At 42.3% G+C, this 15,948-nt stretch overlaps 1 protein-coding gene across 10 annotated transcripts in view; it reads left to right on the top strand.

Annotated features, from left to right (window-relative positions):
• The window catches only part of TMEM116 (transmembrane protein 116), a 44,596-nt gene extending 28,919 nt beyond the window's left edge, over nucleotides 1-15,677 (top strand). For 8 of the 10 annotated variants that reach the window (XM_058656853.1, XM_058656852.1, XM_058656847.1 and 5 more), the window contains 4 exons: nucleotides 60-198; nucleotides 3,405-3,549; nucleotides 4,396-4,469; nucleotides 5,157-5,989. In XM_058656853.1, coding sequence (XP_058512836.1) covers nucleotides 60-198; nucleotides 3,405-3,549; nucleotides 4,396-4,469; nucleotides 5,157-5,360 — 562 coding nt within the window. In that variant the 3' untranslated portion in view covers nucleotides 5,361-5,989. Of the gene's footprint in view, nucleotides 1-59; nucleotides 199-3,404; nucleotides 3,550-4,395; nucleotides 4,470-5,156; nucleotides 5,990-15,605 lie in introns of those variants that run through there. The other 2 variants (XM_058656851.1, XM_058656854.1) reach the window with 2 other exon arrangements.
• Nucleotides 15,678-15,948: the final 271 nt, after the last annotated feature.

Here is a 15,948-nt window from a genome sequence, read left to right as displayed (position 1 = left end):
TGTGTACTCATTAATTTGTGTTGCGTTGAATGACTAGCTGTCTTTGCTTCTCTTCCTAGGTGTATCCTCAGGTATACGCCACCTCCATCCACGGCTGGATTCCTGACTTCTGTCAATACATCTGTCTGCAGCACACTGTATCTTTATGGCGTCACTATTTTTTTGGCTAGCTTTATACTCAGCCTCCTCATCATTATGGTATGGTGCCATTTTACCTGCCTTTGTGTGAAAACAGGGAATTGGAAGGGAGAGGCATATATATCCAGGATTCGTGGGGCAAAGAGGTACTTCCTGTGATCCTGGAATTGAGAGAGTGGCCAGGAGGTTTTGGCAATGTAATCAGAACCTCAGTCTTTTGCATTTTCCAAAATCAAATGATGAATAGGGAAAAGAGCTGGTATGCATCATGTGATACTCATTCTACAACAAATCATATTTAATTGATACCCAACAGGTACTAGTCAGAAAACTTTTTTGTGTCAAGAGCATGCTTTTTACAGGATAAGATATGACTAATCAACCAAATAATGAAATAAATTTTAAGTTCTTTATTATTATTATTTATTTATTATTATTATATATTTATTATTCATTATTATTATTATTTATTTTCATAACTGCTATATCAAATTGATGTTGAAGTGCTAAGTGACTAATACAATTATCAAATAATTGTTTTCAATCATCAAGATGATGTACAATTAAAAGAATTAGCCATAGGGTAGTTATTTTTCCAAAGATTTATTCTTTTTTTTTTTTTAATGCAGATTTAGAGAGAAGAGACAGAAAGATCCTTCATCCACTGGTTTACTCCTCAAATGGCCGCTATTTCCTGAGCAGAGCTTACCTGAAGCCAGGAGCCAAGAGCTTCTTCTGTGTCTCCCATGTGAGTGCAGGGTCCGAAGGCCTTGGGCCGTCCCCGACTGCTTTCCCAGGCCGTAAGCAGGAAGCTGGATGGGAAGTGGAGGAGCCAGGACAGGAGCAAGCGCTCATATGAGTTGCCAGCACTCACAGATAGAGGATTAGCCCAGTGAGCTGTCATATTGGCCCTATGAGATAGTTATTTTTACATAACTGCCTAATGAAAAAACAGCAAGCAAACAAAAAATATACCTTTTTATTTGCCATATCTACCTTTTGGTGTCATTATCTTCTCTCCTCATACTTTAGTCCATGAATTGCAAACTATCATATTTATCCCACAGTGTTTTGTTTTGCTAACTGAACTGTAGTGAAGTAGATATAATTATAGAGAATTGTCTTTGAAAATTCAGAAATAAGTTATAAAAATAGCTCAGCTCAAATCAGCAGCTTTATAAGGAGTGACTAGCTTATATGAAAATACTTCGATGGTTTACATTTGGAAATTGATTGAGACACATTTGCCAAGACCTGATGCTTTGAAGATTCCTTTTTGCTTTTTTTAGTATGATCCCGGTTCAGTGAACATTCACATTAACTTTCTAAAATTTAAAAGAAATAGATGAGGAATTGATTCTTCCAGACAGAAATATTCTCAGATGAACTAAAGCTTCCTTTTGGTTCTTATATCTGTGGGGAAAGGAGACTATATGACTAAACCTTAATAAGTAATGGATTGGGGCTCGGCAGCGTGGCCTAGTGGCTAAGGTTCTCGCCTTGATCCCATATGGCCGCTGGTTCTAATCCCGGCAGCTCCACTTCCTCTCTATCTCTCCTCCTCTCAGTATATCTGACTTTGTAATAAAAATAAAATAAATCTTTAAAAAAAAAATAAGTAATGGATTATTAAAGAGTGAATTTGTATCATTTGGGAAAATATTCACACTTGATCAGACTGGTTACCAACATCACTAAGATGTTTACTGTTCTAATAAAAAAAACTACATTTGATTTATTTCATTACTAAACTTTATATAGGTAAACTCCATATAGGGGGGAGAAATAATCTATTTTTCATTGAAGCCCAAGAAGAGATTTTCTAAAACTTCTTTTTTTGCCCAGAGTTCAGAATTTAAGTTCAGTCATGGTATCGAAATATTCGTTTTAAGGGTATTAACATAGAACACTTTCTAATAATCTCTAATGAAGCATTTTTTTAAAGATTTTTTTGAAAAAATTTTTATTACAAAGTCAGATATAGAGAGAGGAGGAGAAACAGAGAGGAAGATCTTCCATCCGATGATTCACTCCCCAAGTGAACGCAATGGCTGGTACTGCACCGATCCAGAGCCAGGAGCCAGAAACTTCTTCCAGGTCTCCCACACGGGTGCAGGGTCCCAAGGCTTTGGGCTGTCCTGGACTGCTTTCCCAGGCCACAGGCAGGGAGCTTGATGGGAAGTGGAGCTGCTGGGATTAGAACTGGTGCCCATATGGGATCCTGGCGCATTCAAGGCGAGGACTTCAGCTGCTAGGCTACACCGCCAGGCCCATGAATCATTTTTTAAAAACGTCTGGCTGGAGCTTTCTTAGGAGTCCCATGTATATTGTCACTAGTGTCCAGCAGTAAAAGAATCAGACATCTGATGTAAGATTCAGGAATTGGAATGCATCAGGTTAAGCTGCTGCGTGTAAAGTTAGCATCCCATATGGCACTGGTTCCTGTCCTGGCTGATCAACTTCCAGTCTGGTTCCCTGCTAATGTGTCTGAGAAAGCAGTGGAGGTTCTTGGGCTCCTGAGCCCATGTAAAGACCCTGAAGAAGATCCAGTGTTGTAGCTTAGGCCTGGACCAGCCATGACCGTCGTGGCCATTTGGGGAATGAACCAACAGATGGGAAAATCATTTTCTACCTCTGTTTGTCTGTCTCCTTCTCTCTTTCTCCCCATGACTCTGTCTTTCAAATAAAATAACTTTTATAAAAAAGTTCAAATAGGGGCTCGGCACGATAACCTAGTGGCTAAATCCCCACACTGCGCACTCAGGATCCCATATAGGCGTCGGTTCATGTCCTGGCGGCCCAACTTCCCATCCAGCTCCCTGCTTGTGGCCTGGGAAAGCAATGAAGGACAGCTCAAAGCCTTGGGACCTTGCACCTCTCTGGGAGACCCAAAAGAAGCTCCTGGCTCCTGGCTTCAGTCAGCTGCTGCCATTGTGGTCACTTGGGGAGTGAAGCAGCAGACGTATCTTTTTCTCCGTATCTCCTTCCCTCTGTATATCTGCGTTTCCGATAAAGAAAAAAAAAAAGGTTCGAATATTGACCATGATAACCACAAGTTTCATTAGAATCTGTTTTCCTATTCATGCCAAAGTTCCTTCTCCAGATAACTTTTCTTTCAAAAAAAGCCTGCTTCCAGATGGTAATGACAGTGGTGTGTCCTGCTGTGAGATTCTTAGAGAATGATCCTTGTGAAAATGGTAGGAGAATAGACCTGCAAAGTTTCAAAAAAGCGTAAGCAAACTATTCAGTGCTTCTCTTACATGTAGGTCTTACTCGTCCAAGCTCGGACACTGTGTAAGAAGTTTATGAAATCAGCTGGGCTTCTGGGGAGTGAACAGTGGGCAGGGATTCACACTGTGGAGCAGCGAGTGCACTTCTACCCGGTTGCCTTCTTCTGCTGCCGTGGCCCAGGTGGGTATTTTAATGGGAAAATATGAGCAGTGAAGAGGGAAGCCGTTGGATTCTCATCAGAGTTTACCCACCAAGAAGTTGATTGATTTTGTCTAGTTTGTAATTATGTGTGTGTGTGTGTATTTTAAAATCAGAGTGATAGAAACAGGTAGGTCTCCCATTCACTAGTTCCCTTTCCTGATGTCCGCAAGAACCAGTGCTGAGTCAGGGCCACACCAGGAACCAAGCACTTAGTGTGAATCTCCCCATGGAGAGCAGGCACCCAGCTACTTGAACCATTACCAGGTGCAGATTAGCAGGAAATTGGAATTGAGAGCAGAGCTAGAACTCAAACCCAGGCATGCTAATATGGGAAGTGATGCCTGGTGCATTAAACACCAGTCCCCAACTTGTGAAATTTAGGTTAGCCCTACATATTTCCACTTCTTTTTAAATCTCTCTAACTCCTTCTTTTTCTTTTCTTTCTTTTTTTGTTTTTGTTTTTGTTTTTGTTTTAGCAGCCTGATATAAGAGGGAAAATGATACCTGGCCAATTCCTACAATGTTGTTGTAGTGACAGTTAAGTTAGATGTTTATGAAACAGCTTCATGGATTTTGAAATGCTAAGGATAGTGTAGATTATTATGTCTTCTGCTGTTACCATATAAATAATCTGCAGTTTTAAATCAATAACAAATAGAAATTAGAGACCAAAGGCCTAGTGGTTTATATAACTGGTTGACCTCACTACTTAGAGTACATTATACCTATTGTTTTCATTTTAATTTAATCCCTAGGCATTTGTGCTAAGGAACCTTAGCTTTGGGTAGGTGGGGCTAACAAGATTCATACTTTGTATATTCACAGCTGTCATTTTGATGATCATTAGGCTGACCAAGCTAGAGTACACCGAGCTTCACATGGCCCTCTATGTTCTCCAGGTAACACCTTCAATATCTGGTATCTGTTCTCATACCATCTCATTCTGTTCTCTTACGCTATTGTTACTGAGCACATTTTCCCCATCACAGTATTTATTTTTGTGTCACAAATGAGATGTATTATTTATACTCAGTGATGAAGTATGTGAAAGTTCTTGAGGGATGAGGTACACGTGTTTGTGAATGTGCTGTCCTGAATTCCAGAGCATGTGTCTTTGGTCAGCTTCATTTTATTGATCTGTTTCTAAGGGATGGTCATGAAAAAAAAAAGCCTGGGCATGTTCTATGAAATGCTGTTAATGATATGAATTTCTCTAATCCAGAATCAGTGAGACAAATTAGCTATTTTTGTGAACGGAGCTGGGAGGTAGAATGATCTGTCTCCCTTTATCAGACTGGGGAAGCCATTTGGGGTTGTATCACTTTGCTGTTTTTCCCAAGCCTAATGTGTGAAATGGGACAAATGGAGGGGCATTGAAACCACTTCATTCTCCTTATGTGTGTTTTAGGAAATATGGCCAAGTCTTATCTGTGAAGATAAGTTTAGGAAAGGATAGAAAAATTTAAAAAGATGACAAGTCTTAATATTTAATATAACAATGCTTTATAAATAAGGAGAGTGGGGAGTCCCCCCTAGATCTCTGAAAATCTGCAGGATGGGCTCCATCACCCGTTCATCTCCTCCAGGCTCTAACAGCATCCCAAGGTCTACTCAACTGTGGAGTGTATGGCTGGACACAGCACAAGTTCTACCAACTGAAGCAGGAGGCCCGCCGTGATGCAGACACCCAAACACCATTATTAAGCTCACAGAAGAGAATCTATAGTAGGGACCTAAATCCATTGGAATCAACCCTTGCTTTGGCTTCCAGCACTTCCACTATTCTTTGAAACTAGTACTAGAATATTCAGGAACTTGAATTATTCCTCTCCAATGGATTTGGAAAAACATTGAGGAAGCACATCTTAGAACTTTCCTAACCATGCTGAAAAGTGTAGAGTTGAAACAGGATAGTTTCATGGTTAAATCTTTGGGCTGAACAGAGCAGTATCTCTGCAGTCATTCCCAGACCTCTTAATGATTCTTCATATTCCTCTCTTGTGTCATCAGTAGATGCTCAGCTTCAAGTGTGCAGAAATGGTAGGGAAATGTGCAGCAACCTCCTCAGATATTGCCATTGCTCTTACTTTCTCTGAGGCCAGACATGGGATCTGGGTGAAGAAGTGAGGGTAATAATAAGCAAAGGTGACAATGGAATCCTCAGACTCATCACATCCTGGTCTCATATGTGAAGTTCAAAAGGGGCCATACTGCTCTAGAAACTTAGAGTCAATCTTTTGAGTTATAGGAACAATAAGAATGAAGAGAAATCAGGTCTGGGATGGGCCTTGTAGTGAAGCAGGTAAGGCCACTACCTGCAAGACTAGCACATGTTTTTTGTCCTACATACAGCACTTCTTGTACCATTCTTTACTTTTGTACCATTAGACAATTTCAGGTGCCTAACCTTTTTCTGCCTCTAAAAGTTTATGGGCATATGGACTCTATGCTTGGTATATGCTTGCGATGAAAGAATCTCATGTCAGCTTGAACTGTGGTAATGCAACAAGGTGGAGGAACCCACCATGGGGGGGAGGGTTTGGGGAGGGGTAGGGGGAATCCCAGTACCTATAAAACTGTGTCAATAATGCAGTGTAATTAATAATAATAATTAAAAATTATGGGCATAAAAAATTTATGGGCATAAGCTTTTACTACATTATTTTGTTGCCCTAAGAGTCTCTGGATAGATATTTACCTTATTTTAATCAGTTGATTTTGATCCTTGCTCTAAAATTTGCTCTGTATTTGGCATGTAAGGTACTTTCTTGTCCTATGTGATGAATGATACATATACCTCATTGTTAATGGACAGCAAGGATGAGATCCTGAATCCGAAAGACCAGGGATCAGCTTCAAAAGGGAACAGCAAGTTCTAGAAATATGAGTACACTTTTCCTGTAACACTTGAGCAGCAAAACAAAACAAAACAAAACAATAAAAAAATTGAAGACGCCAGACTTCAAATCTTCCCAAGTCTTGAGAATAGATTGCTCTTCAGACATACCCATATCTAAGTAGTCATGTCCTTGAGACCATAATAGGTATATACAGTAGCCCAATGTAGCTTTGTACTGTGCATCCTTGGTAGAAGCATCATAATTTATTTGACTCCTACAGCACATACATACATAGTACTCCAATTTATAGTTATTCTGTGAATTGTGGGTAAATTTTTTTTTAGATTTATTTAGTTTTTATTACAAAGTCAGATATACACAGAGGAGGAGAGACAGAGAGGAAGATCCTCCGTCCAATGATTCATTCCCCAAGCGAGCCGCAGCGGCTGGTGCGCGCCGATCCGAAGCCTGGAACCTGGAACCTCTTCTGGGTCTCCCGTGCAGGTGCAGGGTCCCAATGCATTGGGCCGTCCTCAACTGCTTTCCCAGGTCACAGGCAGGGAGCTGGATGGGAAGTGGAGCTGCTGGGATCAGAACTGGCGCCCATATGGGATCCCGGTGTATGCAAGGCGAGGACTTTAGTTGCTAGGCCACGCCGTCAGGTCCAAATTATGGGTAAATTTAAAAATTAGATTCTCATGCTCAATTTCCATTAGCTTTTTAAGAAGAATTTTAGATTTACTGGGAAATTGAGCAGGTGATACAATCTTCTGATAACACGTCTGCTTCCATACAGAATTTGCCCTTTGATTAGCATCTTGTCTTATTGTGGGTAAATCTGTAATAGCTGATGAACCAATAATATTGATACATCAGTATCAACTACAGTTCTTGGGTTGTATTAGGTTTCACTGTGTTATAAAGCTCTATGGGTTTTTACACTGTGTACCATGTAGCCATCATTACTACATAATACAAAGTAGTTTTCTTGCCATAAAACTCCCTCATGGCTCCACCAGCTCATTTAGCCCTTCTTTCCTCTGAATCTCTAATACCACTGATTTTGTTATCTTTTTCAGTACTACCTTTTTCGGAATATCAGCTACTTAGAAAACAATATATAGCTTCTCCAGATTAGCTCATTTCACCTAGAAATATTCATCAAAGGTTCTTTATGTCTTTTTGTGGTCTTTTAGCCCTTTGCTTACCACAGAATAATATTCCATTGTGTGAGTATTCCACATACATTTTCTATCCATTTGCTTATTAACAACATTGCTTATAAAAAAACATTTCCTGGCTTTTGTCAATTTTGAATAAAACTACCATCTACTTTTATGTGAAATTTTATGTAGTATGTTTTCAACTCATTTAAGTAAATACCTAGAAGCATAATGGCTAGATGATGTGGTAAGCCTCTGTTTTGCTTTGTAAGAGACATTGAAATTGTCCACCTAGGTGTTTATGCCATTTTTCAAAGGATTCAAGTCCTGTTGTGCCACATTCTTGTCAGCACCTGGTGTGATACAGGTCCATGTTTTAATAGATGCTTGCATATTGTTTAAATCTGCTATATCTTTCTGGCATACATTGAACATGGTTTTACATACTTGTTTGCTACCTGTATATATTTGGTAAGGTGTCTGGTCAGATTTTATTTTTAACATTTTTAAAAGATTTATTTATTTTATTTAAAAGAGAGTTACAGGGCCCAATGCGTTAGCCTATTTGCTAAGGTCCTTGCTTTGCACACCCAAGATCCCATATGGGGGCTGGTTTGTGTCCCAGCTGCTCCACATCCCTTCCAGCTCACTGATGGTGGCCTGGGAAGGCAGTAGAGGATGCTCCAAAGCTTTGGGACCCTGAACCTGTGTGGAACACTCAGAAGAAGCTCCTGCCTCCTGGCTTTGGATTGGCTCAGCTCTGGCCACTTGGGGAGTGAAGCAGCAGATGGAAGATCTTTCTCTTCTTCACTCTTTGTATCTGACTTTCCAATAAAAATAAATAAGTAATTTTTTAATTAAGAAAAGATAGATTTACAGAGAGAGAGAAAGACACAGATCAAGGTCTTCTATCTGTTGATTCACTCCCTAAATGGCAACAACAGCTGAGGCTGGATTAGGTCAAAGCCAGGGATGTGGAACTCCAAGTTTCGCAGCTGAGTGCCAGGATCCAGGATGTGGGCCATCTTCCACTGCCTTCCCAGGTGCGTTAGCAGAGACCAGGATCGGAAGTAAAGTGTATGGGAATAGAAGAGAACCCTGCTATTCCTCAATATAATCCTTTAAAAAGAGATTTATTTATTTAATTTTTTTTGGAAAGACAGTTTTATGAAGAGAAAGGGAAAGAGAAATAGAGCTTCAATTCACTGATTCACTCCCAAAATGGCTGCATTGTCCAGAGTTAAGCTGATCTGAAGTCTGGATGCAGGAACTTCTTCTAGGTCTCCCAGGTGAGTGCGGGGTGTCAAGGCTTTGGGCCATCCTTTACTGCTTTTCCAGGCCACAAGCAAGGATGGGAAATGGAGCAGCTGGGATAGGAACCAGCTCCCAAATGGGATCCCAATACGTTCAAGCAAAGATTTGGCCACTGAGCCATTACACTGGGCCCACAAATGTGTTTTTTGATGGATTTAATTGTAGAGCTTTACTCAAAAAATACTTAATTGAAGATTACAGCAAGATTTCCACTATAATGTTAGAAACCACTAAGCCATAGCAGATATCTAGTAAATTAGCCAGACAAAACCTTTTGCAGGAGCAATAGTGCTCTTGCCCAAATTGTTTAATGATTCTTTATTTGTATTACATCAAATAGAGTAAACATTTATAATCCCTAACATCCTCCTAAATCATTTTGCTTGATTTTGCATAATGTGGCCCATCTGCGAAACAAAAGGAGTCAAACAAAAAACAATGTATATACTTATATGTATACTTAAATTATTTCTGACTTTTGTGTTATAATGCTGCCATGAACACTCATATATGTTTTCCTAGCATGCATGTTTTCATAACTCTCTTGTCAATCTGGGCCAAATATAAACATTTTTTAAATGTTAATACGTAGGGCCCGGCGGCGTGGCCTAGCGGCTAAAGTCCTCGCCTTGAAAGCCCCGGGATCCCATATGGGCGCCGGTTCTAATCCCGGCTGCTCCACTTCCCATCCAGCTCCCTGCTTGTGGCCTGGGAAAGCAGTCGAGGATGGCCCAATGCATTGGGACCCTGCACCCACGTGGGAGACCTGGAAGAGGTTCCAGGTTCCCGGCTTCGGATCGGTGCGCACCGGCCCGTTGTGGCTCACTTGGGGAGTGAATCATCGGATGGAAGATCTTCCTCTCTCTCTCTCCTCCTCTCTGTATATCTGGCTGTAATAAAAAAAAAAATGTGAATAAATCTTTAAAAAAAATGTTAATACGTAAGTGAACCAAAAAATGAATCAACATAGGAATACATGAACCCTCAGGTCATAGTTGTTATTTAATAGCAAATTACAATCAAAGTGCATTACTTACTTTGAGCTTCGATTTCTCAATGTTAATTATAAATTAATTCAGTATTCTAGACATGTAGGTCAAATTCCACAGATTTATCTTCTGTATTTAAGCACCATCTGCTATTTAGTGTTATGAACTTTACAGTTAAGTCATATATATCATCACCAATTGGTTTGCAATATTGTTATGCCTATAACATTAGATTGTATATTCCTGGGGTTCAGAGAGCATGGATTACCATTTCTTTGTATTACTGGTAGTAATTGTGTTGATGTGTTGGTAATGATTTATAACTGGCACTCTTCCCTTAAGAAAAAAAAGTCTATAATATTGTTTGCCTATTTATGTGATCTAAATACAGCCAACACTATAACCAGTTTCCAACCACTAGTTATAACATCAGTGAACACAGATTTGCAAGATATGATACAATCAGCTTTCATAAACAGTCATTCACTGGGGCCCAGCGCGATGGCCTAGTAGCCAAAGTCCTTGCCCTGCATGTGCCGGGATCCTTAATGGATGCTGGTTCTAATCCCAGCTGCCCCACTTCCTGTCCAGCTCCCCGCTCTTGGCCTGGGAAAGCAGTCGAGGATGACCTAAAGCCTTGGGACCCTGCACCTGTGTGGAAGACCCTGAAGAGGTCCTGGCTTCGGGTTGGCGCCGCTCTGGCCATTGCGGCCACTTGGGGAGTGAATCATTGGATGGAAGATCTTCCTCTCTGACTCTCCTCCTCTCTGTATATCTGACTTTCTAACAAAAATAAAATAAATCTTAAAAAGCAACAGTCATTAACTGACTCTAGCACATCACTAATACCAGAAAGAAAACTGACCATGAAGTCAAACTAAAATTCCAACCATTTTTTTGCTACTTATTTCATTATGTGGCATTACCAAATAAATTCTCTTTTCTGAGTCTCAATGGAGATAGTGCTATTAAACTCACAATCCAGTTATGTTATGAATAAGAAAACATGTGTCAAGTCATTAGTTTGTGACATCTGACTGATGCTCGTGCATACACCTGAACAGCTCCAGTGTGGGTCTTTGGCTTGAATCAGCCACTCAGTCAGATTTTACTGTATAATTTCCTGACAAGCTTTTCTCACGTAATATTCATCTAAGAAGGTAAGTACTACGGAGAGGAATGCAGTTTGAACTTTGTAAAGCATAAACAAAGTGGATCCTCATTTTGGAGAGACCCTGATGAGGAATATCTGGGGTTTGTGACTTGTGGTGATTGAAAAATTGTGAGGTTGACAGGAAATGTATCTTCTTTTAATTGATTATTGTGATCTGTAACAAAGAAAGCAGTGATAATTGGAACAGATGTTTACTTAATATATTTTCTCCTGAGCAGTAGTCTTAAATTCTGTTTGTAATCTGCACAGTGGATCTGCAGATTATTTGTAATTTATCCTATTTTGCAGTTGACGAGCTGTAACTAATGGAGTATATCCAAAGCCACAGAGCCACGAAAGATAGAGATTCATATCTAAATCACTGTAACTTTGAAAAGTAAATGCTGTGAACAGTCTTTCTTATTTGCCTTAGGGTTGGCCAGTGGTACAGGGCATGCTGTCTCTGAACTAACAGTTTAGATTTCAAGTTGGTTAATGAACTAAAGAGGGACGAATTCAATAGGCCTAACAGACTACCCTAAACCCTAACCTGATATCTTAGAAAATATTTTATTGACTTTCTTTCATAGAGTACTGTCCTTTGAAAATAACTTCTGCAAGACTTTAAAAGAGAAAGGGCTGTACCCAGACACATCCTCCCTCAGCCTCATTCAGTAAGAATGACAAATTCTAAATGTGAAATTATTATCTGTGAGCTAAGCAGGATGTAAACAGCTGAATTAACTCAGACAAAGGCTTTTCTAAAGCAGAATGTTAGGAGTTTGTTAGCTGGTTTGTGTTTCCTGAAGATGGACATAAGTCGTCATCCTGAGGATCAGTTAAATTCTGTGAAAAGAAGTAGTAAAGAAGGGGAAGTAATAGGCAGACAGTATAAGGGAGAACAGGAAGCAGAAGAAATCTTGGATGTACTGACCTGTGTACAGTTTTGTTAGCAGCGTGGTTTGTAACAACGAAAAATAAGACAAAAGCCTGGAATTAAAAGTCATGTCCATGTAAAAGAAAATTGTTAAGATAGCTATAGACTAAATTTACTGATATGCCATGGAATACTATATAGTTATGAAAGAGAATACTTTAGAATAGTGACTTACTTAGTTGCCACCATGCAGAGAAAAGGAAAGTAAATATTGTGATTTCATTTTTGAAAGGTTGCTGAAGCAGAAATTTGACCTAACAATTCATTCTGGGTTGGAGTCATATATATAATTATATGAGAATTATATGGTACCTTCTAAGAACAAAGGTGGGTAGAGCTAAAGCCAGTGAATGAGGTAAAAATGAGTGCAATAGGGCCCGGCGGCGTGGCCTAGCGGCTAAAGTCCTCGCCTTGAAAGCCCCGAGATCCCATATGGGCGCCGGTTCTAATCCCGGCAGCTCCACTTCCCATCAAGCTCCCTGCTTGTGGCCTGGGAAAGCAGTTGAGGACAGTCCAATGCTTTGGGACACTGCACCGCGTGGGATACCCGGAAGAGGTTCCAGGTTCCCGGCTTCAGATCGGGGCGCACCAGCCCGTTGCAGCTCACTTGGGGAGTGAATCATCGGAGGGAAGATCTTCCTCTCTGTCTCTCCTCCTCTGTGTATATCTGGCTGTAATAAAATGAATAAATCTTTTTAAAAAAAATGAGTGCAATAAATGAAGATAACAGTGAAGGCTAGTGGCTGGGTCACTTGCATCCCACATCAGTAAACCAGCAGACAGAAGGTCTCTTCCCCATTTCCTCCTTTCCATCTTACCCCTCTCTCTCTTCTGCTCCCCACTTACCTTCCTCTTCTTGCTGCCTCTCACATTTAAAAAAATATTTATTTATTATAGAAGTGTTAGAGAAAAGGAGAAACAGAAAAGACAAATCTTCAGTCAGCTGGTTCACTTGCCAGATGACCACAATGGCCTGCTCTAAGCCAGATGGAGACCAGGAGCCATAGAGCACCTTACAGATTTCGGTATAGGTGGCAGACCAAATTCTTGGGCTTGCTTCTGCCGCATTTCCCAGGCCACTAGCAGGGAACTGGATCAAAACAGGAATAGATATCCCACTAGTCAGCACATGGTCCAGACCTAGAGGTCGGGCAGGCAGAACAAGGTAGCTCCATCCTTTGGCAAGTGTGTGGGTTGGTTTTGAAAGAGGGCGTACCAAGCAGGGCCGAGCAAACCTTAGTTCACTGGCAAGTGCAAAAACTAGGCTGGAGTGCAGGTCATGCTGGACTAGGCTGTCACACCTACCAGTTGCATGAGCTAGGGATGAGAACAGACTGAGCAAGGCCAGGTTCCAGCACCCACCAGTGAAAGTTGGGTCTGGGGGCAGGCCAGGGTAGGCCAGGCTGCAGCATCCAAAGGCAAAGGCCAAGACAGGTGAGAGACTATGCCAAGCTGGGTCAGAGCAACAACTGGCACACGCACGAAATCTGTGGCTGGGAACAGGTCTGGTTGGGGAGCTAAGAGGACAGCCTTGTTGGGTTGTGGTTCCCACTGGGGAATGTGGAGGCCAAAGTGGGGGCTGCCATCTGATCTGGACATGGCTGCAGTGACCCTCAGCACAAGTATGGACTGGGTCTGGGATGTGCCAGACTGGGCCAGATTCCAGCAACCACTGGTGCTCATGAGAACCAGGATAGGTGTAGGATGGGCTGGGATAGATCTCTGCCCCTGCTGAGCCATATATGAGCTGTATCTGGGTGTGGACCAGATGTAGCTTGGCTGTAACATCCAACAGTAAAAACCAGAATAGGAAAAGGCCCATCAGGAAAGGCCATTGCTCCTGCTAAGACAGGAGGTGGACTATAGACAGGAGGTGGCTGTTCTATAGACCCACCAGTGTGCAAGATCTGGCCTTGGGAGAGATTCTGATGGAGGAGCTTGGCAACTCCTCTGTCAGGACATAGTCCCTGCAGATGAGTGCAAGAACCTTGATAAGGAGCAGCCCAGATCAGGCCAAGTAATGGTACCCACCAACATACATTTGGCTCAGGGTGGGGGCAAGCCAGGCTGGGCTAGTTCATATCACCTGCTGGCTAATCAGCACCAAAATGGATTGTGGGTCAGGCTGGGTTAGGCTGCAACACAAGCCAGTTCACATTACGGCTGGCTGGGCTGGACTAGGCTGTAGCCGCCACCAGCATGAGCTGAAATTTGGGGTGGGCTGGGCCCGGCCAGGCTTCTGCACCCACTGGCAAATGCCGAGGTGAGGCAAGTCATTCCATACTGGGCCACAGCACCCAACCATCACACGTGAGACCTGGAGGCGAGGAGGCAAACCTGGTAGGGGGCTGCAAGAGGCTCCCCTGCTGGACCTCCACTCCCACAAAGTAGGAGCTTGGGAGGGAATAGACCATGATGAGCAGGGCTACAACACCTGTGGGCCTCATGTTAACTAGATCAGGGGAAAGCCAGTCTGAGTTGACTGTTCCCACTGGTGCATGCATAAGCCAGAGTGGTGTGGGTTGGTTGAGGTTTGCCGCAACATCAGCAACAGATGCTGGCACAGGGGGCAAATTCTGTCAAGTTAAACTGGAGAGTGAAAGATCCCGAAGTGGGAGTGGGCACATTAGGGAAACAGTGGGCACCTGCCTCTTGGGTTGCCACTCTGACTGGTAAGCATGAGAACCAGGATTGAGACAGGCATGACTAAACAGAGTGGCAACTGCCGGCACATCTGTGGGCTGGATAGTAGGGCTAGTTGGGTTGAACTAGGCTTCAGTGCCCATTGACATGTATGTATGAGAGCTGAATGGGATGTGAGACAGACTGGACCAGTCTGCTGTACATACTGGCAAGCACGGGATCCAGTGCACGGGGTGAGCCTGGTGGGGGTTATTGCAGGTCACTCCGACTAGGCTGTAGCTTCTACTGATTTGCATGAGGGCCTAGTGTGTGGTGGGCGGGATCGGGCTGGGCTCCAACACCCATTGGTTTGCCTGGAAGACAGGGCTAGAGACAGAACTGACCCAGCAATTGCAACTACCAGTGTATACAACAGACTGTGCCAGACTCTATATTGCCAAGCACACATAAGAATCGGGTCTGGGATCACCTCAGATGAAATTTCTGTGGGGATCCCCCCAGCTGAATTGCTGGATTCAGAACCCCAGCCATGGAGAGAATTGCAGGTTCTGTGGTCTGACCGTGGAGTGCATGTGTCAGAGCTGGGCCTCAGTGGCTCAGATGGAGCAGTGGACAGCATATACAGGTGCGCATGGAGGACATGACAGTACATTGAAGCCTGCAGAGGACACCTGGTACCATAAAAGAGGATGGAGGGGGACAGAACAAATTGATCACTTGTCCCAGCCAAGTGTTGATAGGAAATATTTGGGCAGACAGAGACTCTAAGGTGGACTATGTAAACCAGTGGATTTTGGAGATTTCATCACGCTTGAAGTGGCAAGATTGGCCTTAATTCAGAACTGTTGACTATCAAAACCTCTTAAGCTGGACCCTCAGAGTTTGCCCCACACTGGGGACCCTGGGCTGGTGTCGGGTGACTGTCCTCTGTCCTAGGGTACAGAGGCACTTGGGAGTCTGCATGTGGCTTCTTCCCTTATCTTCTCCCTTCCCCAGATACAGGAAGGAAAAAAACAGAATGTGGAAATAATGGTCTCACCCACATTCCTGTAACCCTTGACCCTAATCACCCTAATCAACTATCTAAAAATCTTCAAGAATAAAAATAATTATCTTGTAAAAAAAAGTGCAGCTGATGACACAAACTGGTCGCCATATGAAGTTATGATATCTTAGCTGGTGGCTTTACTAGTATACCAAATGCTGGCCCCCAAAGCAAAAATACTTAAAAATAAATGAAGATAGCATTTTTTAAAAGATTTATATATTTTTATTGAAAGGAAGATATACAAAGAGGAGGAGAGACAGAGAGGAAGATCTTCCATCCGATGATTCACTC

The sequence above is a fragment of the Ochotona princeps genome, chromosome 29 (assembly GCF_030435755.1).
Source record: "Ochotona princeps isolate mOchPri1 chromosome 29, mOchPri1.hap1, whole genome shotgun sequence".
In the NCBI taxonomy this organism is placed as follows: domain Eukaryota; kingdom Metazoa; phylum Chordata; class Mammalia; order Lagomorpha; family Ochotonidae; genus Ochotona; species Ochotona princeps.
The sequence above is the reverse complement of the archived record's forward strand: the minus strand, read 5'-3'. Positions and strand labels throughout refer to the sequence as shown.